The sequence below is a fragment of the Scatophagus argus genome, chromosome 13 (genome assembly GCF_020382885.2).
Source record: "Scatophagus argus isolate fScaArg1 chromosome 13, fScaArg1.pri, whole genome shotgun sequence".
Lineage (NCBI taxonomy): Eukaryota > Metazoa > Chordata > Actinopteri > Scatophagidae > Scatophagus > Scatophagus argus.
The window spans coordinates 4771926-4797390 of NC_058505.1; the positions used below are offsets into that span (position 1 = coordinate 4771926).

Below are 25465 nucleotides of genomic sequence, written 5' to 3' on the forward strand. Positions count from 1 at the left end.
AGGTTTTTGTGATGAAATATTTAATGTTTTCTATCTTAAAATGAAATAAAATATGGATTAGGACAATATTTCATTTTGGTCTACTGTTGTACCTGCTTGTACCAATTGTATACCCTCCATATTAGTAAATATTAGTTACAAAACATAAATTAAAGCTACACATACAGTGCAAAACACTGTGTTATCTGATTTGTACTATATGTGTTCATGTTAATGTCCCCAATACACTCATTAAGGTTTTTTTTTTTACTGTTAATGAAAAAAAAAATAGAGGAAAAATCTATTTAAGATTTTACATCCATATTCATTATTTTAGACAGTTAAGGGGTGACTTCACACAGTTGACAACTTGTCTAATTCAGGGAATCATTATTTGGTCATATATGGTATGGCTGACATACTGATAAGAGAAAAAAAGGACATAGACATTAAATGATGCTGACAGCTTCTTATTTAAATGCAGTCTGAGCTAATTGGTTACGCCTTCGTAGCGAGAGGTGACATTGACATCACAGGCAGCAGATGTCAAAATGCATGTCATATTACTGCTGGAGTAGCCTGAGTGTCTGGGAGCCCAGCAGAAAGTTGAAGCAACAAAAAAACCCATATGATTTATGTAATTCATGTAAGCAGAAGGGCTTGTGGAAAAGCAGCATTACAGTCAGTTTTGACACACCACAGGGCACCTTTACAGGTCTGCCAACCATTTAATCCACTGGAGCGCTCCCTCTGCTGCAGCTTGACCTGCAGCATCTCTCTTTGCCTGCACAGAGCTTGTCACAGTCATGCCCTCCTCCAGACGCATCACGTTAGAAAATGAAAACAGCAGGGATGGCGCTCCAACGAAACAGTTCTCGCACGCACAAATCTAATCATTATCCCATTTTCAATCCATAAATTAACATTTTACAGTCAGTCTGTTTTGTCCTCAGCAGTGACTGATTCTTGGTCATGCATGAATATTCAGACGAAGCGAGCCTCCCTTTCTAATACACTAATGTCACTGAACTAAATTAAAGTTGTTCTGTGATGTAAGCAACAAGGAGAATCAAAGTCAGCTGTGCAGCTGTCAAGAGGATTAGTGGCCTATAAGGATCAAATCCTACGGGACAAACCCGGAAATCCAACTGGCCTGCTCCTGTGTTTCCCAAAAAAGCCTTGAGCATGTGACCAGTCAAATTCAACTTTTGAACTGTTGTACATTGTTATGCAAGACAAACTCATGCACCCACTTATATTTATCTGCACTGGGGTTCATTGTTTTAGTTCGTACAAATCAGTCAATCAAATACTTTGAGTCGAATCAAGGTAAAGTTGTGATGAAGGGATTTAAGCGCCAGTAGGTACACTCTATGAAAGGTTGTGATCATGGACTGAATCTGACAGGGAGATCAGGCAGACAAGTCCGGATAGAGTGGCCAAGTTCTCGCAAATTGTTGTTTTTAATTTACTTTACAAATAAACTTGGGTTGGCAGTAGAGGAGTTTTCCCTGCTCAAATGATCAGTGATCATACAGCCAGTCAATTTGCATGTTTTAATAGACTGGGTATAAATATAGATAGATTTGGGAGCCTTGTTCTTTCACAAAACAATCTGAAAATATCTTAAATGTTGAGCTTGGACGTGGCTTAACAGACAAAAATACGCTCAGAAAGGCAGCGAAATGTGGCTGAAAGCTTCGAGAACAGACGACAAAATAAACCAACCGACCAAAATAAATTACACAATCACCACATATAGAGGATATAACTCATATTTCTAGCTCAGTCACCGTTTCGCGTGTTAAACATCACCACCAAGTCTCCAGGCTGAGTGCAGACAAGTGAAGGGGAGGTGCGTGCGTTTTTTGGCACAGCGCGCAACCTCTGTGCCAACGTCAAGGCACACATGGTGCGCGCTGGAAGCGGAGCGCTTGTAGGAGGGAGACGGACGAGCCGCGCAACTGCATCACCGAGGAGGGTGGCGAGGTGGCATCGCCTGCAGGAATCCAGTTGTAAAGTCCACACACAAGGGGGAAAATGCGCTGAGGGGGAAAGCGTCTGGAGCTCTTTCGTTCACCAAAGATTACCTTACGGCACTGACGCATCTGAAGGAGGAGAAAAACACGCTCCTGGCAAGTTGTGATTTCAGAGGAAATCCGGCTGGAGATGAATACCAACGATGCCAAGGAGTATCTCTCGCGGCGGGAGATACCTCAACTATTTGAGGTGAGCGATGCTGCGCGCGGTGTGGGGATGACATTATCTGTCTGCGTGCAGGTTTGACGTTGGGTTTTATTACAGAAAGATTCATGTTAGTCAGCGATGCACTGAAAAACGCCTTTCAGCGTCACGACAAACATCTCCTTATGAATACATGTTGTTTGTGCGCGCGTCTCTCTGAACGCACGCTCCTTGATTAAAACAGATAAAAACAGATTGGATTAAAATGAGAAGGGAAGCCCTGCTGATGAACGATTTTATAAACTGTTTCCTACAACTGTGTGTTCAGAGTAATGTGTAATCATAATTAGTCGAACTGTAATCAAAGGAAACAGACCGTCCCCGCCTCCTTGGAACAATTTGCGTTTAATTGAGGTGAGGCAGACTATATGCTGCTCTCAGCTGGAGGCTGCATTGTTTTACCGTGAAAAACTCAAATGAGCACTGCTGCTGCAAGAATATGATCATTTGACTTATACGGTAGAAAATAATGCAAAGTATGAAAACTATTAATGAAGTCTCTGCAGGAATATTTTACTATAAAAGGTGAGAAATGTTGCGAAATATTTGAAAGCCGTCACAAGCCATCTGTTAATCACTAGATTAACATATAGTATAGAGAAATATAATAATGAATTATCATTCTTGTTCCTGAGAGGATAGTAAATTGGCCCATCCACTTAATTAGACTCAATCCCAAGTGCAGTGCAGCTAATGTATGCAAGCAATCACTGCTTGTTTATTTACAGCCCGTTCAAATTACACCGAGCGGTGAAGTGACACATCATCATCAGAGCTGCAGCGTAATTTTACTGCTCACAACTGCAACTCATATAAAACGCGTATTCACTATCAATCAGCTAAATAAGCACATCGAATTGTTTTCAGTTTGATGTTTTCATTGGTGGGAGCTGTTAGTGACGAGGGTGGAGATGAGGTAGGAAGTCCCAGAGGAAGGTATCGTTTAAAAACATTCAGGTTCCAGGCAGACTAATGTCACACAAACAAACACTTGTGCTTTGGCCCCCGGAGTTGGTTCCCACATTCATCACCGCCGTTTGTATGTTTTTCCAGGGCAATAACAGGTCATCAGGGTTCTGTGTTCATTTGGCAGGCTGAGTCCATTTTCATGGGGCCATTCTGACAAAATGAGATGTTTTGTTTCCCTGGTGGAGCCAAGCCAAGGCAACCAGGTCTGCGCTTGAAAACTTCTCCACGTTAAGATGAGCTGTTCACCCCAGCCACACTGTCACACACCAGCACATCATAAGAAAGATGTAGAGATGCCAGAAAAAACAGCTCCACCCTCCTGCTTATTCTTCCTTGGTACCTTATCACACCCTCCTCCATTGTTTCCTCCAGAGCCTGCTGACAGGTTTGATGTACTACCGACCCGACGACCCCATCGACTACTTGGAGGGCTGCCTGAAGAAAGCCAGGGAGCTCGGAGGACCAGACAAGGTGCGGTGGGACACCTTCGTGGGCCAGGAGAAGAAGTCCCTTCCCCCTCTCAATGGGGGCCAATCCCGCAGGTCCCTCTTCAGAAATGGTGAGCAGTGAAGCTGAAGCAGCTAATGAGTAAATCACTTCGTTAGTTGGTGGAAAGTTTTGGGAAGTTGTGTTTTCGAGACAAAAAGCTAAACTTTGCTCTTAAATGCGAATGTTTCCTGCTTTGAATTTTATGTAGTTTGGTTTCAGTTTCCCGTTTTATTTGATGCTAAATGCAACTTCTTAAGGTATATAAAACAATACATTTACAGACGTCACACCAAAGCCCTGAAAACTTGTGATGGGCTTTTTTTTCATGACATTTTAAGCCTAAATGATTAACTGACTGAAGCAGTCTGCCAGGAGCCAAAATATACAACACTTGGCTTATTTCTTAAGACGCAGGCAGCAGTACATCTTCCGCTCCTACACAACCACAACCCAAGTGGCTTGCAGTTTGAACAGGAAAGGGTGTTAACATTTGTTTCTGTACCCTCATGAGGCCCACAGATTCATTGTGTTGTGCTAGTAGAAGACCCTGACAGTGTGGCGAGACAGGAGGCTTTTTTCTGACTGCATCATAACTCTCAGACACTTAAGTTTCCAAAATGTGCCAGAGGTGTTAGTTGAGATGCCAGAGAACCCACAAACACACCAAAGCAACCACCCTGAGCTGTTCAAAAGCAGCCTTGAACATGCCTGTGCTGCCTTCACTGACTTGATGTTTGTTAATGTACAGTAAAAGACAGATGGACGTGTGTGGTTAATCATTCACATCACACCACAAGACTCTCCATTCTTCACTTACCAGCAGGTCTAAATAATGTGGGAGGTACTGGGGATGCAAAACTTAGTTTGAGACTTCAGCTCTCTCTCTCTCTCTCTCACACACACACATGCTAATTTTTCATTTGCATTGTTTTATTAGGTCTATTTTTAGAATCAAACATTCACTTCTTTGTTTGATGTTGGTTTGAAGCTATCCGGTAATGTACACAGAGACCACGACGTGTGTGTGTGTGTGTGTGTCAGAACAAACACATTTTTCATCTCAACACTGACACACACTGATATCACACAGCCACTCGACCATGCAGACACGAAGAGATCATTTTTTTATATAAATGTTCCCAGTCGAGGAGTGTTGAGGGCGGGTTGAGAAATTCACATTTATTTCACTTCTCTTGATATATTGGTGAAGACGCCTGTAAGCTTTGCCAGCTGCAGCTTTTAGCTACTGGCAACTGCAGCCTAATCGGGGATAGAGATCCCTGCGTCCCACGATTCCCCTCTCGGCTGAGAGCTGATGCTGAAGTCTGATGTGTTTCAAAACATTTGCTGCGCTCACTTCCTGAATTATTCCTGTCTCTGTGTTCAGAGTGTTAAAAATGTGAAAAGGGTAAAAGAGAGGCTGTAGACTCAGGCAGGTGCAACAGCATTAGCTGTAATTTTCAACCATTTGTGTGTTTCTCCAAAGTGTTTTCATCTTCACTTCTCTTCAGGAGCCATTTGTGGGATTTGTTAAATTGTTTATAGAAAATAGCATCTCTGTTCTGTTCAGATTCAACAAAGCCTTTTGATTTCCATCTCCGGCACACGTGGGCTGTCGTTGCTGTTGTTATCTCGGCGCCGTACTTTACAACACAATGTAAAGAGAGAATATTGGCTCTGCATGGAAATTATAGCAGCTCTGCTTACTTGGAATACAGCATGCAGTGATGTTGTCTATCTGCGTGTTACAGTCAAAGCTGTGATCACCACAGACAGCAGTACAATCAGCAAACTGCATGAGGCATTGAATTCAGCACAATTTTGTCTCAAATTTAGCGTATGATTGTTAAAACAGGCATGACTGTTTATTTATTTGATTTTGTTGGGGGTGTTGTTCTGTAAAATGGGATTTGCAGTGTTTGAATTACAGATCACATCTGCGTGATCAACACAAATTACAGCATTCAACATAACCGAACCACTCACATTCAGTGGTGAACTTCAGGCTTTAGAGGAAGAATTTCTTCATCGATACTCCAGACAAAAGCAGACAAAATGGTTCTTACTGAAACCTTTGCATGTGTGTGTGTGTGTGTGTGCGTGTGCGTGTGTGTGTGTGACAGTGTTGCCCGACAGTCCAAATTTTCCCTACAGACGGTATGACCGCCTCCCTCCCATCAGCCAGTTCTCCATCGAGAGCGACTCGGACCTGTCGGAGACGGCAGAGCTCATAGAGGAGTACGAGGTGTTTGACCCATCCAGACCGCGACCCAAAGTCATCCTCGTCATTGGTAAAGGACCAGTTCACACACGCAAACAAACACAGCCATTAAAACTATGTGTGCCGCCTCTCACGCAGCACATGTGATGTTTTAGATTTGAGGCGCTCATCTGATGTTCCTGTTCACTGATGTTTTCCATTAGATAAGACAAAGACTTGAAATCCTTTTTGTGTGTAAACATATCAAAACACTGTAACCAGTGTCTCTTTAATGCTTCTGACGGCAGCTTTATCCATTTATGTAAAAAGGTCAACAAAAATACTAAACAGAAGTTTATATTTGCCTCGCTGACGAGCTAAAAATAAACAGCCTAGATGGGAATCTACGAGTCAGGGTGGGTGTGTGTACGTGTGTGTATTCCTGTAGTTGTGGGGACAAAAATCACATTGTAAGGACCTTACTTATGGGGGCAAAATGCATGTAAATCAGTAAATATAAATAGGATGACTTGCTTTAAGGTTTGCTTGATGTTAGGGTTAGGATAGTTATGGTTGTGTGGTGGTTAAGCTTTAATGGTGATTAATGCAAGTCTATGTAATGTCCCCAAAAGTGATGGAACCACCACTCTGTGTGTGTGTGTGTGTGTGTGTGCGCACACGGTATGTTTTTCCTGGTATTTTGAACGTAACCCCGCCTCTCACTGTTGGTATCAGCAGGGTAGATCTTGTTGCATGTCACTCACTGTGTTACACACTCACGCTCGCCTAATCTGATTTCCTGGATGGGCCTGCATTAACCTGTCAAATACATTCATTAATCTTGTAAATGAAGTATGTCAGCCATACAAGACGAAGAGTCATGACCCTGGATGAGCTGGACCGAAAAGAGGCTGCGAGGAAAAAAGGAAAAAGCTGATTTAAAAGCTCTTAAAAACCTTGTCGACAGCCTTGTGCCACAGCATGCTTTGTTTCTTGACGTTTCCCCGGGATGCTCACACTGTCCGTGCTGTGGATGGGAGTTATTTGTCCTTGAAGCACAAAGCCAGTTCCTACCTCGTCTTTGCCAGCACAATGTGGCCTATTTTAAAGGGAAAACAGGGTGGCAGCAGCTGTCATCTCTTTGGAGGATCGAGACAAATGTTTTCCTGGTCAGGTTTACAAAGAGGGACGGACCGACAAAGACACGTGCAGTCAGGAGGAGTTTGGGTCGAACATGACGAAATACTCAAAGGTGAAAGATAAAGTGCAAATTTTCTAAATACATATTAGGATAGCTCACTGATTCTCCCATCCCTTCCTTCTACTGCAAAAGTTTCACTTCATCCCTTGTTCAAATGCCTCTCTCAGAACGTTTTGTTCAGTCTTTTTAGAAGAAACAATTGTCACCAAAGAAAAAGAAAAGCACAGGTACAGTTAATATTGTGAATAATGGCTGCATTCCCAATTTTGGTTTTCCACTTTGCTACAAAGCTGATTATATTTCCCAGAATGTCAAATGCTGAAATGAAAGTTTTATGTGTGACACTCTCAGTTCCTCTTTAACTGTATTAAGCAGCATTAGCGAGAGCACCTGATTTGTCTTTTGCTGATATAGGTCACATAACAGAAAGTACATCACATTCACTACATTTAATAGAGCTGAGGTATTGTTCTTTTCCACAGTCAAAGTAAACATGAATAATAATCTTTGTCTCTAAAGGCCTCAGTATGCTTCAAAACAACTGGGTCATGTGATGTCTCGTCCCACCAGGGCCGGGCAAAGAGCCTGCTGTCACGGAAAGGAACATGATGTCATGAATTATGTAAATGTGGACGGAGGTGCACACTTAGAACAGTCTTCGCTCAGAGGCATTCGTTCTGTTGCTCTTACTTGTACGCATGAAAAATGAAGGAGGAAGTCGTTCGCACCTCAGCACGCCTGGCTGCGTAAATCGGGTGTGATTGATGGGTTGATGGTGGTTTTAAGAGGTTCGAAAACTTGACAGCCTGGATGTTTGTGGCGTTGGTTTCAAGATGTGGTCTGGTGGTTTCATGGGCTTGGATGATATCAAACACTTTGCGTGAAGCATACGGAGACCTTAAACCCCACAGCTGATCCAAACTCTGAGATGAACCCAGACGCTGAGCACCTGTAGAGCATCTTCTCATACTCCTAAGGACACACTGAAACTCAAAAATGGACCATCTAAGCTAAATCTGATAAATAAAATACAAGTAATAATTGATTTGTAATGATTTTTGTACTTGGGTGCACACTCTTCTCCTCATCCCTAGAAGAATTGTTTCTGACCGTAAGACCACGATGGAATAAATTGCCCACACAGCTTGTTTCACTAATTTCACTTCACTCTGGTCCAGCTTTGAAACAGAAACAATTTCGAACTGGTCGACATTTCTATGGCAACGGCATTATTAGTCCAAAATGTCAACTTTACATGGTTTTGACCCTTTCACGTCTTTGCTTTTGTAGGATTTCTGATCAACTGATGTGTAAAATTTTGCAGCACTAAGACGTTAAATATGACCTCTGCTCACAACCATGTTCATCAAACTGTCTAACAGCAAAATTAAGAGCTGCTTTCTCCTGTTGTCGTGCATCTGCACACCCTTTATCAGCAGAGAAAAAAGGGGAGGATTTCTTAGCAAATGTAGGAGGTTCACACATACCTGTTTCTGTCACCTGCCCCCCCACATGCCCTCCTCCACACACACACACACACACACAAATCTCACACAGTCTGGCTTTCTCTCACTAAAACACACATGCGCCTACGCTCAGCAGCCCACACACATAATGTTTCACACTCACACAGACAAATTTCACACACACGACAAAATCTCTCCCAAAACATCAACAGCTCCCTCTCTGTGCTTAGGTGGCCCTGGCAGCGGCAAAGGAACACAGTGCCTGAAAATTGCCGAGCGCTACGGCTTCCAGTACGTGTCTGTGGGCGAGCTGCTGAGGAAGAAGATGATCCACAACGCCACCAGCAACAGAAAGTGGAGCCTGATCGCTAAAATCATCACCAACGGAGAGCTGGCACCACAGGTGGTGGAAGAAAGCGAGTGGGGTTGATGGGGGTGTGTGTTTGCGTGTGTGTGTGTGTGTGTGAAACAGGGGGAATATGGGACAGAGGACGAGTGTGTCCAGTCTCTTGCAGGTCATTATCACAGCGTGAACGTAATAAGCGAGTAATTAGCTGCAGCTAAATAAGAGGCGTGCTGCAGGGGAGGGATGCCTGTCCGTCTTATTAGCATCCTTCCCTGCGAGATAATGACTCTGTTTGCAAAGAAAGTGGGCACAGACCCCCTGTGGTTGTTTGTGCTTCATTCAGTTAAACGCTTAACAGAAAGATCACATGATGCCCTTACATTTTCAAGTTCAATATTTGTATGAAAATGATTAAACTCTAAATGGTGCATGAACAAGGACAGCAGGAGGGTTAAACGTTAAGTATAAATAATAACCTCAAAGGTGTCCTTTTATGTTTAATACCATTAACAAATCACATTTACTATGCACTGAGCTGATTATTTTCTAAGGCAAACCATACATTCTTTCAAAACGATTTCCTTCCATCCATTTAGGTATTAAAAGCAACCTGCAGAGACTTGAATCTTGTAAAAACAGTATCGTTAGCGTTATTTCTTTTAACAGATTTAAGGCAGTTTATTTAAGACCCATAAACTGTTTTAAAACATTAACTTCACTTTTTGTAGAGCTTATAACTGCCTCCCAAAGCTTTCTTCAGTGAACTTTGCTGCCTCATCATGAGTGGGTGTAAAGACTGGCCTCTTGGATGAGGATGGTCCCCCTCATGGTCAGCCCACCTGTTGATCTCATGATTGTATTTCAAACTTATGAAGAAGACAGCGGGCTACAGACAGAAATATTTTACCAAATCTGTCCTCAGTGTCAACAATAAATCTCCTTGCCTGTTATGCAAGAGCCTGATCAGACCTAGAGACCCATAACGGGTGAAATTACATACTGTCTGTTTACAGAAAGTCAAAAGCAAAATTTCAGTGTGGAGTTTAGAGGCACAGCAGCCAATGTATCTCCTGTGGTTTGAAGTCAACTCGAGTTTGCTTTTCTTTTATATAAGAAGGTATGAAAGGAAAAGTGAGGGACATATTTTGGTTGTCTGGGTACCTTTTGATGAACGTAATGAAAGCATCTGAGAGGCTGGTCTTTACTGTCAACATGGGCACCATGATGCACTGCAGCGAGGCACAAGCCGGTGACACCCAACCTGCTTCGTGACCGGCATCTCTGAGCTCGTGCCCCCTCATGAATTACCTTCAATAACTGTCTACCTCATCAATTACCCTCCCTTCCTTGCACGTCTGGCATCATCCGTCTCCCTCCTGGCCATTCACCAGATGTCAGTCCAGGACTCAGTGAGATAAACAGCAAAGTAAGCCAAGCTGCAGACATATCAGATATGATAAAGTGACTTGTGGCTGTTAGGCATTTAATTTCCTGCAGTGATTGGTTCAGCGAAGCAGACTAAAATTTGGGCTCTTAATGATTTTGCATGAAATGATGAGAGGAAGAGAAGAAATGCTCCTGGGTGTATGACACTTTGTGTAAATACTGTTCTGAGATGTGTTGACTGACCAATTCACAGCTTGTTTTTGTCATGCTGGAGGTGTCATAGGTTTTATTCTCTTCTTTTACCCGAACAGCTTAAATTGACTGACACCTGTCTACATGTCAATAACAGAAACCAAACACTGCTTAAATTTGGTTACGCTTTTAAGAGTTAATTACAGAAATAATTAGACATTTTTGGAAATTAAGCTTATTTGTTTTCTTGGTGAAGTAGGGGGAAGCTGGCTTAGATGTATCCAAAAGCAAAGGATCCATTTAGCTGAACATTTCAAATAGTCAATAGTCATCCTATTGCCTTAAAGATATATTTATATAAAGTACGTATTTTATTTATGTATGTAGGCTGGAACAAAAGCCATCCATACATTTCTCCTTGTAGCCTGAAGTACTTTAACTGTGCTCATCTCCCTTCAGTACTGCAAATGATTCAAGGTACAGCAAACAGACAGCATCACTTCACTGACTCTCAGCCAAATGAACTCGAAGTTCTTGCTGTTTGTCTGTAACTCACTGCGAGGTCGTGTGACTCAGTGTAGGTCTGAACTTCTGGCCCCTCAGAAACCCCACAAGAGGATCTTGGCTGTCTGACAGACGGTCTGGTCTAAAATTAAAGCCATGACACTTTCATTTTCATATCCACAGACTATGGAAAATTATTCATGTGGAGATGGTTCAGCGGGATCCAGTCCCTTTAAAAAATCAGATAAAGATCGATTTATATTATGTCAGTCATTAGTACCTGCTGACTATTTTTTAAGGAAAAGCACCGAATAGCAAAAGCTGTGTGACCATGCCTTACTAGATTACTTTAGTCTACATATACCTTGAAACTGTGCTGATTGTATAGATCTTCAGCACTGCTGGATTGAAGCATCCACATTTCAGAATCTGTAGCTTATTTGCCGCTACATCCACACTTGAAGCCTTGTAGTCCAACACAAGCTTGTTGGTTTTGATGATTCTGAGCTTCAGCTGATTGTCGTTGCATCATGAGACAAGCTCTCCATCAGTCACTACAGATGTTATATGAGTTTGGACATACATGGATGTAAACTGCCACTTGACTGGTATCTGGAGGCATACAACCGTCTAGTTTTTTGATGTTGCTTACGAGATCTTTCTGGGGCTTTTTCACTATCGTCTGCTATATTTTCGAACTCAACACAACACAGGAATCCTCAAAATGATGGAATATTTTGCTAGAAATCACAGCGTAAAATGTGTTGCGTCACCCATGAATTATCGTCACTTTGCACTGTACACTATAGAGTAAACTACAGAGTATTTATTATACAGAGAGAAGGGAATCAGTGAACATGGAAGTCTGCCATATGATCGTTTGTATAGATTTTCTCTATAAGAGTCATTAAGACATCGAGCCATGCAGTGGATCAGAGCCCTTTTCTTAGATTAGCTTCTCTTGTGTTATTTTGCTTGCATACATTAATCTGTTTGATGGAATTTAGATTAGGTTTAATCTCTGCGTACTCTGCCAGACCACTGCTCCTTTTCTGTGGGTGGGGGGAGCTTAAACGTCTGGGCACGGCCACAGATGTTATTTTTAGATCTGAGCATTGCTCACGTATCGCCGCCATATCGTATGATGCATTCTGCCCCGAGAAATAAATTCGAATATGTTGACCTCCTCCAGCCATGAGGAGGTAATTGATGCTAAAATATGATGGCACACTCTGGCCTCAAGCACAGTCGAAACAGTTGTTCTGCTGCATTCAGATATATGAAGGTACAAGTGGATAAACAAATTAATTATATTGTGGAATTCTCCAAAGTGCCATCATAGCTTTCCATTCACCTTATTAATGACTCAGCTACTCGTTATTCATTTTCAAGGGGTTATAACTATCTGCATTAATGAAACTAATCTCCTTCATGCTCTTGCTAGAAAATCAAATTGTGATTATGAGTTTTGCTTTATAATTTGTCACTGAAATGTTCACTGGGAGAGCTGTTTGTTTGCATGAAGTGAAATGTGAGTTTGGAAAGCCAGAACTTGTAGTTATTTGTACTGATCAAAAATCCAATGAACTCCCTGCCAGCCTGGTAATTGTTTGTTATCAAGCAGTAGAAAGTCTTTTGACATTTATACACAAACCGGGGCATTGAGTGATGATAATTATGAATCATGTCGTTTTCTCTGTTTTTCAGGAGACAACAATAACTGAGATCAAGCAGAAGATCATGAAGATTCCAGACGCCAATGGTATCGTCATAGATGGGTTCCCACGAGACGTCGGACAGGCCTTGTCCTTTGAAGACCAGGTGAGGAAAGCTTTTTTGAACGTTTTGTACCACAGTTAGGAATCTCCCTCAGGTTTCTTTTCACACACAAAATTGTCTGTGAGTTGTCAATTAACTGTGTAACCTGTTCTGCGACATAAGTATGTGAAAAACTATTTGATTTTTTCAGTCCAAATTTGAGTAGACACTTCCTCTTGTCTGCAGACCAAGACATCCTTTTCATCTACCCGCTAAAGTTGCACATGTATGTGATAACAGCCACCATCAATGTACCGTATAGACACAAAACGTTGTTCAAAAGCAGGTGGAGCAGCTGGCACATCTAGTGTGGACTATGGGCAACAAAGTAAGAGCTCAGATGAAAACAAACAAACCCTAAGACCACTGTTTAGTGCTGGGTTTGAGGCTGGTTTTCAGGGTCTGACCTGAGCTGGATAACTTTCACACCTCATCAAACATACTTAACTCTAAAAGCAAACAGCCTCAGGTAGAGAAAACGTCTACATTTGACCCAAGAGTGAAACCAACCCAAGTAGAGAAGACGAAGAAAAGAAAGCCTAATTTTTTAAAAATCTATAGAGTGACTGACTCCACTATTCATAGGACATTAAGTTACTATTTATATCCCTATTCACTATACTGCGGATGTTTCAACCTTTGAGCAGCTGAAATGCATTGAGTTTTTCCTTTTGGCATCTGAATTTCAGAGTCTCTGTGGTTATTGTGATGCAGACACAGAAAAAGTTCTTATCTGTCTATCCAGCACACACAATGAACTATTCAAGTGGCACCCGATACAAGCCAAATACGTAAATGAGTTGGTTGCACACCTCACACTGGAGCTGCTATCCCTCAGGTTGTATCTCCAATAGCGTGAGATCTAAAAGATGGCAGGTTTGGCAGCTTGGTGGTTTGAGTGAGACTGCCAGAGTTTGATGTATTTGGATGCTGCAAGCATCTCCTCGTCACTGTCAGGGCATTTACACTCTTTTATACGTTGTAAATCTTTAATCAGTTTTACAGTTTTATCTGAAAAGTTTTGCCAAAAACTGAGCAAAGTCCCATGTGGGACAAACTAAAATTTACTAATTTTAGAAACTAATATATTAATATTTTTGCATCCACTTTGCATCAGTGGTCAGTGGCAGTCAGTGTGCTTACAGGTTGATCATTGAGAGTGTAATATTTTGTGTCAGGATTGACCTTGAGCTCAAATTCATGCTCATAATATCAAGTGAAACAGTGGTTTTCCGTTTCGCTGCCCAGTCACTGCTCATTGTTCTGGAAGGACTCTGAATGGCAGAATGGTCACAGTCTTTGTGCAGTCAAGGATCCATCCTACCACAATGTCCCTGAGCAACATTTGAACAACAACTGTCATTCTGAATGTTCTGGTCCATTTCTTGAAGATCAATAAAGCCTTACCTTCCAGTTGTTTAAGGTGAATAGAATAGGATGAATTTTAAGAGAGCATTTTCCGTAAACCAAGTCACTGGTCATTTTCATTCAGCCATTGCCATTCAGTAATCCAATGGCTGAAGGGCTGGTACAGTACAGTACAGTACAGTACATACAGTACATAGACAAAAGTATCCAGACATGTTTTTTTTCATGTCTCTTTATGGGCCTGTTTCACACAGAGCCCCGACCTCAACCTCATCCAACACCTTTGGAATGAACTGGAACAGAGATTGCAAGCCAGACCATTTGGTCCAACATCAGTGTGTGACCTCACAAATGCTCTACTGCATGAATGGGCACAAATTCCCACAGAAACACTACAAAATCATGTGGAAAGCCTTCACAGAAGAGTGTAAGCTGTTAGAGCTGCAAAGCTGCCTGTGTGTTTAGAATGCAATGTCATTAAAGTCCCTGTTGGTGTGATGGTCAGGGTTCCCAATACTTTTGTCCATATGATGTATGTCTAGAATGTATAAAGGTCAAGACTGAGGACACAGATCTGAGGGGCTCCAATGATGGTCTTACTAGGGAGTATGAACCCAGTGACTGACCAAGTGTCTTTATCATCTGTTGGAACTTTGTTGCTGGTGGGCCTAAACTCAACACTGCTGTTACCTGATGATCCTCCAGATAATCTACCTGTTGTTTGGTGCTGTAGACAAAATGATGGGAGCCCTGCTATGGTCTGACAGCTGAAAGGGCAATGATCATAATCATTTTTTTCAGGCATTTCAGAACTATTGGAGAGTGACCAGGAATAGTATGATGGTGGATATATTTCCGAGGGCGGACACTGATGCCGTCCTGTCGCTGTCCCTGAAGATGGAGCAAAGGATTGGACAGAGTCAGGCTTGCACCTGCCCAACAGCTGTCAGACATCCTCTAGTGTGAAGTGGTGACGTGCAGGCTGATGAAAGGGGAAGGCACTCAGCAGATCCTCACAAACAGTAGAATGGTCAAACCATGCATATAAAGTGTTTGGAGAGGAGGTGGGGTTTCGGCTTGATTCACAGCCTGTTAAGGCTCTTGCTTTATAAAAAATTATATAAATATTATATTATAAAAATGCAGTGATTAGTAATCTTAAACAAAATATCACAGTATATATATATTACAGGGCTTAGCTGAATTTGCGCTGATTCTTTTCAATAACAAGATAAAATCCTGCAGGCACCTTTCTTTATCCGCAAGTGTCCATCAGTGGTTTTCTGGGCATTGAAACAAACAAGCACCTACATTTAGAGCCACATTAGCAAAGTTGGTGCACAGAGCTTCTTCTGTCTCTTCTGTGGTGCGCGTATCCATCGGCGGCCATGTGTAGTGCCGCACGTGTAAAATCAAACAGTATTACAGTCTACAAGCTGAGGCTCCCCATCGGCTCTGAATGGTGATTAAATGTGTGTTAGTGGACTCCTGCGGGGGAAGCCAGATGGGGCTCTTCTGGAGGTGATGTTTAGTGAAAGGATGGGGTGGTGCTTTATCTCATCATATTTTCCGTAAACACATGTAGATGGCTTGTTAATGTAGACAGCCACTAGCAATCAGCTGGCTGTATAGAGTCCATCTGCTCCAGTCAGTTACTTTAACAAATGGCACCAAAGGCAACCTCCGTGTCGCATATCATGTTTCTTATTCCTTATTTTGTGTCAATTACTGAGTGTGTCTCAAACACACGCACAAGCATACACACAGATATGCACACACATCTAAACATAAATCTCAAACATAAAAGAGTTCATACAAGCTCACAAACTAATACACGCAAACGTATCAACACACATGTAAGCATGTGGAACATCACACAACTGCATACATGTACACAACACCACACATACTCTTGTACTGAACCCTTCAGGCATGTCTGATCTATTGCACAGCAAACCACTGAAGGCCTTGTGTAGAGATTCTTTGGCTCATCACGCTAACCACTGTGGATGGCTAACCCTCTCTCATGTCTTCTTCATAGTCTCTCCAGTAATTGTACATTCTCTCCCTCTGTTTGTGAAGAGGCCAAGTCTCGGCATAATGAGAGCTCTTAATGTGGCTGCTGCTGTCTCCTGGTCCACGTTCCCTGACAGCAGATTCTATTTAGTACTTGTTCCCTGTCTGAAAGCTGCACAAGGAAACCAAACAAAGAAACGAGATGGTATATGTGGCTGGCTCATGTACACAGAGATGCATTTCAATAGCCACACAATCACCCACTACCTCCTCAATCTTAGAGCTCACAGTTGAGCTATTACTGTGGTTATTCCAGCTGTTTTAAACAGACAACAGATTCTCTGTGATTGAACATACCTTCCCTCAGCGTCTCCGCATCAGCAGAGGCTGTAAAAAGAAGAAAGTAAGCCGTGACTAACCTGCAAAGACACATTTCCACATAGAAGGGGCCTGTGAGTAATTAAAATTTTGTCTCATATCTCTTCTTATAATTTGGTAAATTACAATATAAAATTTTGGTAAATTACAATGTTATTTTAATTGCTGCATAAAAGGATTGCTAAAAGGGTTGGTGACAGTTTGCAAAGAGGCCCCAAGGTTAGATGAGGACCAGAGGAAGTTCACTCGAGATGAAAATGTGTAGATAACACATGTATAGAGTTGTGTTGATAACCGTGTCCAGGCAACTGCTCAAAAACAGCTCATACAGTCATTGATGACTGGACGTCAGCTCTCAGCCAATAATGCACAGACACAGCAGCCCTGGGATTTACAATAGAATTAAGTGACAACTGGTTATTAAAGGGCCTTTTGTGCAGCTCAGAAGCAAAGAGAGAAAATAACCTTTGTGTGCTTTAGCAAACAAAGGGCTGAGACCTTGCATTGATGGGGATGAGTCCAGAAATCATTTATTGTCTCAGGCTGATTTTCTTACTAGAATTTCTTTGAATGTTACTCTCTTACAGTGCAGCCACCACGGTCCAGATGATAGGACTGCCTGCAGACTCAACTCAGAGCTTTGAATAGCAGACTTTCAGTGTTGTTTATCATGTAATATATCTAACTGACCATCAGTCAATGATAAGACAGTCGGCTAAAGCACAGAGGTCTTTTTAGTAGGATGCAAATGCAACGTTATCTATCAGAAAGTATCAGGAACTAGAAATCACACAGGATTAAAGTGTTTTTTTTTAAAAAAAGTTATTGCCTCCTCTACACTCCTGAAACCAAACCTAAGCCTTTGTGTGCATTAAAAATGGAGCTTGAGCCTGGAGGCAGCTAGCTTATTTTAGGACAAAGACCGGAGCTCACTAATTAACACATTACGGCTTATGTTTAAAAACTGTCCAGTTGTGATTTTTTTTAATGTGCTGGACTATTTATTGGCCCTGTGCAGTGACTTCAGGCAGAGATGTTATAAGAGAGCAGACCAACAACTTAATGCAATTTGGAAAATAAGGTTGGAATGTTACTTTCTATATTTATATCAGAATGAACATTATTGACAGAAGACAAAACGACTGTACCGACGTTTTGTCATAGATATTAAGTGTTGTCGTGCAAAGATATCTACTGTTGTTAGCATGCTAACCAGCTAGTCAACGCCCATCCTGTCTTGTAATACCCATTCTTGCCTCTAGAGGCAATAGTCAGACGGCCCACAGTAGTTTCATATATCCAATACTATAATATCCATACTCCTGTTTAAGGGAGCTGCTTTTCAACCCATCAGACTCACAGTTTCAGTGAGTTTTAGTGCCCCACGACAGTAGATGGTTACAGGGGCTTTTCAACATGCCTGTTTGGGAGAAAATTCTTGCCATGTTTTCAGACTTTTGAATGGACGTGGCCATTTCAAACAGATCTGGCGCTGCTATGAGCATCTTACTGTTAATATTCAGTGTTTTATTTTGGATCCCATATTCCTCATTGCATTGTGAGCTCTACAGGCAACCGAGTGATCCTCTGGGGGCCCGCACCACTCATTTTCATTAGTTTCCCCCCTCTCCTCATGCTGCTACTTTGCCCTTTACAACATCACAGCAGCCATTTATGAGCCTCCGCAGCTCACCTACTCCTCTTTATAGCAACCTGGAGAGATCGTCTATCCCTTCATCCTCCCCTGCAGCCTTTTTACCTCCCCTCTTACTGACTATGAAGGTGTCAGTCTTTCTATTCATCCCTGCCAATCATCCTGTGTGTGTGTCAAAATCCACTACTCACACATCTATCCATCAATTTTTGATCAGTTATCAAGGAAAAATGCCAAACACGCAGTGACTACTGTCACTCAGACATGAGCATTTGCTGCTTTTCTCTTTAAGTGAAATTCATTAGGGTTTTGGATTGTTTGTCGGACACAACAAAAACATTTTTCATTATTTTGTAACATTTTATAGATGGAATGGTTAACTGATCAGCAGTTACTGATATTGAAAATAGCTGTGGTGACAGGTCTTCATTCTGTTTGTTGCTTTTAGCTGTCAACCATCATGATGGTTGGAACAAAGAAGCTCTGCTGTGCTGCAGTTCAGTGTGAACTCTCTCTGCACATCCCTCTCTAACATCAGAGATAAATCAAACATTACGCTCTGTGAAGAATTAATTACTGCATATTGCAAGTGCACATAGCTTCATCAACACCCTCCCGCGAGACTGAGATTTCTGGAGGCAAAAGGGGAAGCTGCAACAGTAATGTAATGTTATTCTTCTTTCAGCAAGCTTACAAAGCTCTCCTGTGTTAATGAAAAAGAAACTAGGTTTTCACACCAGTCTTGACAGCACAACCAGATATTAAGAAAGAAAAAGCAAGAAATATGTCAAGGTGACATTTACAAAATCTGAGCAGATTACAGCTGAATACCGAAGACATCGAAAAGCTTGTCCAAGAACATTTAAGGGAAATCAATTCAAATCATGTGATTGCTTCACTACTGTTTGTTTGTTTGGATAAGTAAGATTAAGGTCACTTAAACCTCCCACAGACGTCTGAAAATGAAGAGTCTGTTGTTGTTCTCCATGAGAACTGCTGGATAGCGGATGGAGAGGAAACGACCCCAGAACGCTCTGGTTTATGGAGACAGATGCAGAGGTCTGATAGTCAGCAGCTCCACATGCTTAGAAAGGCAAAGCAGAACAAAATTAGCCAAAGGCAAACAGTGATCTGGACTGATGCCTGGATTCTTCATGTTTCTTCATGTACGGTTGCCTTAACTGTTAAGAATAGGAACAATTCCAGGAAAGAGTCCAGTCACGATGAGTTATCTCATAAAAGGCACTGTTCACCAAACCACATGCAAAAATGTTTACCCAGTGGTTCTGAGCAAACAAAATAAAATGAAGTGAATGTGTTTTCCTCAAGTGATATTTTGTAAGTGACAGCATATTTTACTTCATAAAGAGCGTTTACCTTCCTCTGCAGCAAAACAGGAAGCCACATTTCAGCATTTCAGTGCTCGAATCGCAGCCAAGAAAGTCTGATTCTCATGTGTATTTCTCTTCTCTGATTGAGTGCATTTAGCAGAGCCCCTCTGAAGGAGTATTCGCTGTCATGTTAGGCCATCAGGTCAGCATCTGCCTGCTTATGCACCTTTTTGTGTGTGTGTGAGCGAGAGAGAGAGAGAGTGTGAGTGTGTTTGATAAAACCTACACCAAATGCTTCCTGGCTTTTAAGCAAGAAAGATGTTATCAGTGACGGCGCTGCTGGCATTAAAACTGTCTGTGAAAACAGATTCTCTTATGTGATGTGAAGATGATGCATTTCCTGGACACATTTTAAAGATGATAAACCGATCAAACAGTAACTACTAATTACAAAACAATGCTGTTATATGATTGCTGCTGCATATGAACGGTTTCAAAGTGAAAAAAAGAAAACAACAACTTTGATTTGCAAGGCTCAAAGCTGAGTCCCATTGCTGGAGCGGCGCGCTCCTCATTAAACAACACAGTTGAAGCTATTTTTGGCTCTGGCAGAGATCCAGATCAGATGCAGACTCTGGAGTGTTGTGCATCATGTGCATTTCATCTACCGGAGCAGGAAAAGAAACGACGAATAGTAATAAACCTCTCTTGGTTCTTTTTATAGAGGTGGGCTTGGTGTCCGGTTGTCAGGTCTCTCACTCTGATGCTCCTTTGCATTATATCGATAACAGCATCCTTCACTGGTCTTTGAACGCCTCATGCACACGTCAGCCTCTTCGGTTTACGTGGTTACTCAGGAATGACTTTGTCTCTTGGACTTTGTAAAGAGAGAATTGGTCAAGCTCATTGGAGCATCACAGATTAAATCAGTCAGTGCTGCTGCCTGACCCTTTCCTTTCAATTAAAATGGTTACCGTATATTTTCTTATAGATGTACTTTGGCCACAGTTTGCAGCCGTGGCGTAGTTATTCTACCATCTCCTGATCACAGTAACGTGAGCTGGACCAGATAACTCGATTGTTAATGGGCCTTAGGTTGTTTAAAATTAATTTTGGTTTATTTAATGCATATAATCCCACACACAAGAGCCTCTTGTTACAGTCTTTTTATCAACATGAAATCCAGCAGCACAAGGTTTAAAAGAAAAATGCTTGATTGTGTAATGTTTAATTAAAGCTACTCTCAGCAGTGCTCTTAGATTAATGATGTGACGTGAATGGGCTTCGGTTGTAGTGACGAACTCATAAGTAATTGTCGCCTGATTCTTTGGTTCATCTCAGCTCTATGGAGCATTTATGGAGGGACTTCAGCATTGTTTCCACCAACAACCCAATGATGATTTTGAAGGGAAAATTTCCATTTAGTGCACATGTCTATGTTGTGTTAACAGATTGTTCAGCTGTCTCCAAGAAGCAAAAAGACTGATGCACATTTAAGTGTCTGTATACATAAACAACTGCTGTAGAACAAACTGCTTTAATGTGTGCAGAAAAGCGGGACGGGAAATAAAACACAACACGAAGCTTTAAAGAATAGGTTGTAATCACAGCAGTATTTACACACAAGGAAGATGTGAGCAAATGCTGCACCTCGAGCTGCCGAACTGCCTTCATAACCGGTTCCTCTTCATGTCTGATCTCTAAATAGAAGACTGCTGTCACACCTATGGACCAGGCTGCATGTGCGATCGCACCTAAAATGTCATTTGCTGTTACTCGCGTCACCAAAAAGAAACTGACTTTCAATTAACTTCCCGTGTTCATGTACAGTCACAGAAAGTCTGCTGAGACAAAGAGAATCTGTCAGTGTGTGGCCGGTAATAGTGTTCTCACCTCCTGCATTGAAAGTACAGTTTCATTTTGTTTGCCTCACAATCCATGTATTAAAATTGCATCACCACCAGAGCAGCTGCGGGCCATTTTCTGTGCTTCAAATCTTAAATCTGATTCAATCCAGTGAAACTCAGGTGGTGGACTTTCTTCAGTATTTAAATAAAAAAAAGCTGAAAAATACATCCAGTCTCTGCAGATCTCACTGAAAGCCAAGTCTTTATTCATGTGTGAATTGCAGTTTTGACATTTTGACCTGAGTGTCTTCTGAGCCCGAGCAGCTCTGAGACTGAGCTCCCTCAGGCTCTCATCGTCAACGCCAAAGGCGAATGACAGCTAATGCGAGCGGCGCAGCTTCGGCTGTCATGTTTCACACGTCTTCTCTCTCTCCTGGTAGATCTGCACTCCTGACCTGGTGGTGTTCCTGGCCTGCACCAACCACCGCTTGAAGGAGAGGCTGCAGAAGCGAGCCGAGCAGCAGGGACGACCGGACGACAACCCCAAGGCCATTGACCGCCGCCTGACCAACTTCAAACAAAACACCATCCCTCTGGTCAAATACTTCCAGGAGAGGGGCCTTATTGTCACGGTAAGGCGTGTGGAATAGTGTGTGTGTGTGTACAGCCCATTGTCTCAATTAATTACAGTCATATTGATTAATTGTGCAGTGCATGATTTACATGCAGTGGCAACCTTCAGTGCCAGCACAGGAAGTAGAGTGTAATGACACAGGAAGTGCCCCATATTTCTTACTGTGTGAGGGCAGCTTAAGATGTGCAAAACGGATGTAATTTTAAGCTAAAAGTTAACACGGTGTGTTGCATTGTGCCAGAAGCTACATAAAGGTTAGCTACAAGTCCAGTAAGATCCTGCAGTTAGTAAGATTTGTGACTGACTCGGGAGGGAACTCAAGCTGCTCCACCACCAGGGTCGGACGGCATCTTCCTTTTTGTTAATCGGGAGGAAGTGGAGGCACATCATCCATCTTTACACGTCAGTGGTTAAGAAACGTACAATTTAACTGAAATGTCCTCGACCCCGGTCCTGCCCAGTGCCTTTGTTTCATATCACAGCTGTCTCCCTGGTCTCACGTAAATGTCCAGTTTGGATGCAGACTTACAGGTGTGGGCATACTGTGTTAACATAAACAAAGATATTCAGCATCATTCCTCCCAGAGACCTGACAAACAGCAGAAGGAGTGAGCAGACAAAGTCACAGAGCCTCCACACTGTTTTGCAAATTGACAAGCTGAAATGGAGGACTGAGTGTTAATTGGAGACCTCTGGGATTTTCATTACACTGTGTAGTTTGGTGAAGACGGGCGCCGAGTTACCCGATATGGTTCGCGTGAGGCGGGTGCTAATCGAGGTCTTTGCTCCTGCGGCCAACAGGAAGCGGCTTCATACTCTACTAGTGGGAGTCTTATTGATCTGTCTGCGTCGTCTTCCTCGCAGCTCAGGGAAAACCGAATTACTCCTCCACTGTATTGCTTTGAGAAAGGCTTTCAGACTGTTGTGTGGGGGCATCTTAAAATCAAATGGTCAGGATAAACTGCGGAGGCTCACACATAAATGTTGGAAAGGCTGAAAATGTAATAGAATTCGGCCTTCAGTTCATGTGTCAGTGATCTGCCAGGGTCTTTAGCTCTCTGTGATGGTACAAGAATAAAAGTGAGAACGCCAGTGAAGCAGGCAACGCTACGACCGTGGAGCTCCAGACACATTTGGAATTACATCTGTGTCCGTATTTTTATTGCAAAGAAATGTATTTTCTCCTGCGTGATATCTTTTCCAATTTATTTTGGAATATTGTTTTGTTTTTTTTTTCATATTGTGCTTATTGCATTCCTGTCTGGCTCCCTCTTTCCCCTGCCATCTCATTTCCTCACAGTTCACAGCTCATGAGTCTCACTTCTTTATGTACCTGGAATGTTTTTCGGTTGCACATTCATTCTTCCATCCATCTATTTTGTGTAAGGGCTAAGACTGTTCAGATTTCTGATTTCCTCTCCCAGCATGCACTGGGCAAGATGCAGGACACATTTTGAATAGCCTGAAATATTCTTTACTGGTATGTTTTGATTAGACAGTTTATGATTTCAATCATGATTTTGCCGCTTTTGGTCAATTTTAAGTTCTTGTGTGCTCATGGATTCATTTCAGTATCATATTCTTGATTAATCAATAATTTGGTCAAGATTTTGTCTCCAAATGTCTTGCTTCCAAACTGATATTCAGTTTACTATCATATAAGACCAGTAAAACCAGAAAATAGTCACATTTTTAGTATCTGAAATATTAATGCAGCTGTATTTGCTACTTAATGAATTTTCCATTTTTACTTAAAATGTGATGATCGATAACTGAAAGATTAATCCACTGATTCATCTTTGATGAACTGAGAGCTCAGCCTTCTACTGTCAAACAGCTGTTGAGGATTATCTTTGTGTTATTCACCCATAGTGAAGGATGGGAATAAGGCAAGCAGCTGAAACAGAGACAGGTAAAAGCACAAACAGGATCAAAGGGATAAAACAGTGCAGCTCTGCCAGGCAGCCTCCACAGGGAAGTCAGAGTAGGTGTAATGTGATCTCTTGACTCCAGTTTAACACCCAGCAGCTGAATTTTTAAAGCAGTTCTGTGCAGCTGTGGTTTACTGACAGTCCGGTGAAAGGCTTTTCAACTGCTCTGCGATAATCTTGTTGTGAGGTTGTTTTCAGGTAGTTTGAATGTGTCTAGAGTCCATCTTGGCTGATTCAAAAGCAGAGTCGAGATAAGTTTTCTGCAGCCTGCTGCCTTTGCCAAATCTCAGCACTTCCTGCACGCAGTCCCAGTGAACCCAACTCGACGCACTGAGCGAGCGAATCTGGAGTGCTGTTGTCTCTTTCATGCAAACCTGTGATGGTGCCGTGTGTTGTTTTTGCTGTAAAACTTGTCTCAAGCTATATGCACCCGTTATGTAACCCGTTATGTAACCACGTCAGATTATTAAGATCATGAACGTGATGAAAAGTTTTCTAGAAAGTTTCACATCAACATCTTTCAGGATTTGCAGCAGAAGTGCATTACTTTTATTTTAGTCCAGAAGGACAAAAAGCAGCTTTTTGAAGATTGTAACATCCAACAATTTCTATCCAGTGCAAGGGATTCCTGCACCGTATTTATTCTCCATTAACCTAAAACTAAGCCGTATAAAGTTTGTGAAAAACGTCCTCAAAGTCCCTGAAATCTTACTTTAGGAACATACATCCAACTGTCAGTCAGATCTGACCAAACACCATCCACACAGACCTGATGAAGCAGACCACGATTCAAAAAAAATATATATTAAAAGATAATGTTTCTGAACTTTAACTCTGATATCACATCATCAGCTAACTGATTGACATTCAGTACTCCTAAACCAGTCGAGATCCCTGTGCAGGTCGATTGTTCCGATGCAGTCTGACGTGTTTTTTTGCAGAAACACCGTGAGTCAAACCAATTTCCTCTCCTTCCTTACGTGTGAATGAAAGAAGTCTGAAGTCCTCACTCGAGTGATTTAAACGTTGGCGAGCTTATCGATGGATTGTTCCTCCTGTGAATTGCTGTCAGTGCTCTCTTTGTGATGCTGCAGCGCCAACAGGCGTCACTCCGCCTGCCTTCTTTCCTGTCAAGGCCTTGCAATCACAGAGATTTAACGCCTCACAAAGGAAAGGTTGGAAGGGTCTGAATCACTCCTAAAACAACAGCTTCATGACAGGAACTCGTTCTTGTTGCTCACTTGTTCTTTAGAAATGAAATCATAAGAGCCGAGAGAAAAAAACACATCTTGTTTACAGCACGAATGTGGAGGATTCTCCATCAGAGGTTTCAAGTTGAGAGGGTTTTCTTTCTTGCAAATAGCACTTGCGTGAAGAGGAAGCGCGTCTTGTCTTTTCACGCCCTCAGCTCTTGAGCTGCCGAAAAGACGCATGTTTTATGTCGCATCTAATCCCACAGAACCCGAAGGCGTCGTGTTTGTGTCAAAAGACCCTCGAGATGTTTCAACACAC

At 42.1% G+C, this 25465-nt stretch overlaps 1 protein-coding gene across 1 annotated transcript in view; it reads left to right on the top strand.

Annotated features, from left to right (window-relative positions):
- The first annotated feature begins 1840 nt into the window (after positions 1–1840).
- Positions 1841–25465, top strand: part of ak5 (adenylate kinase 5) — a 57346-nt gene continuing 33721 nt past the window's right edge. Inside the window, exons 1-6 of the mRNA XM_046408771.1 lie at positions 1841–2208; positions 3565–3751; positions 5805–5972; positions 8779–8951; positions 12684–12797; positions 21829–22020. Coding sequence (XP_046264727.1) covers positions 2149–2208; positions 3565–3751; positions 5805–5972; positions 8779–8951; positions 12684–12797; positions 21829–22020 — 894 coding nt within the window. The 5' untranslated portion in view covers positions 1841–2148. The remainder of the gene's footprint in view (positions 2209–3564; positions 3752–5804; positions 5973–8778; positions 8952–12683; positions 12798–21828; positions 22021–25465) is intronic.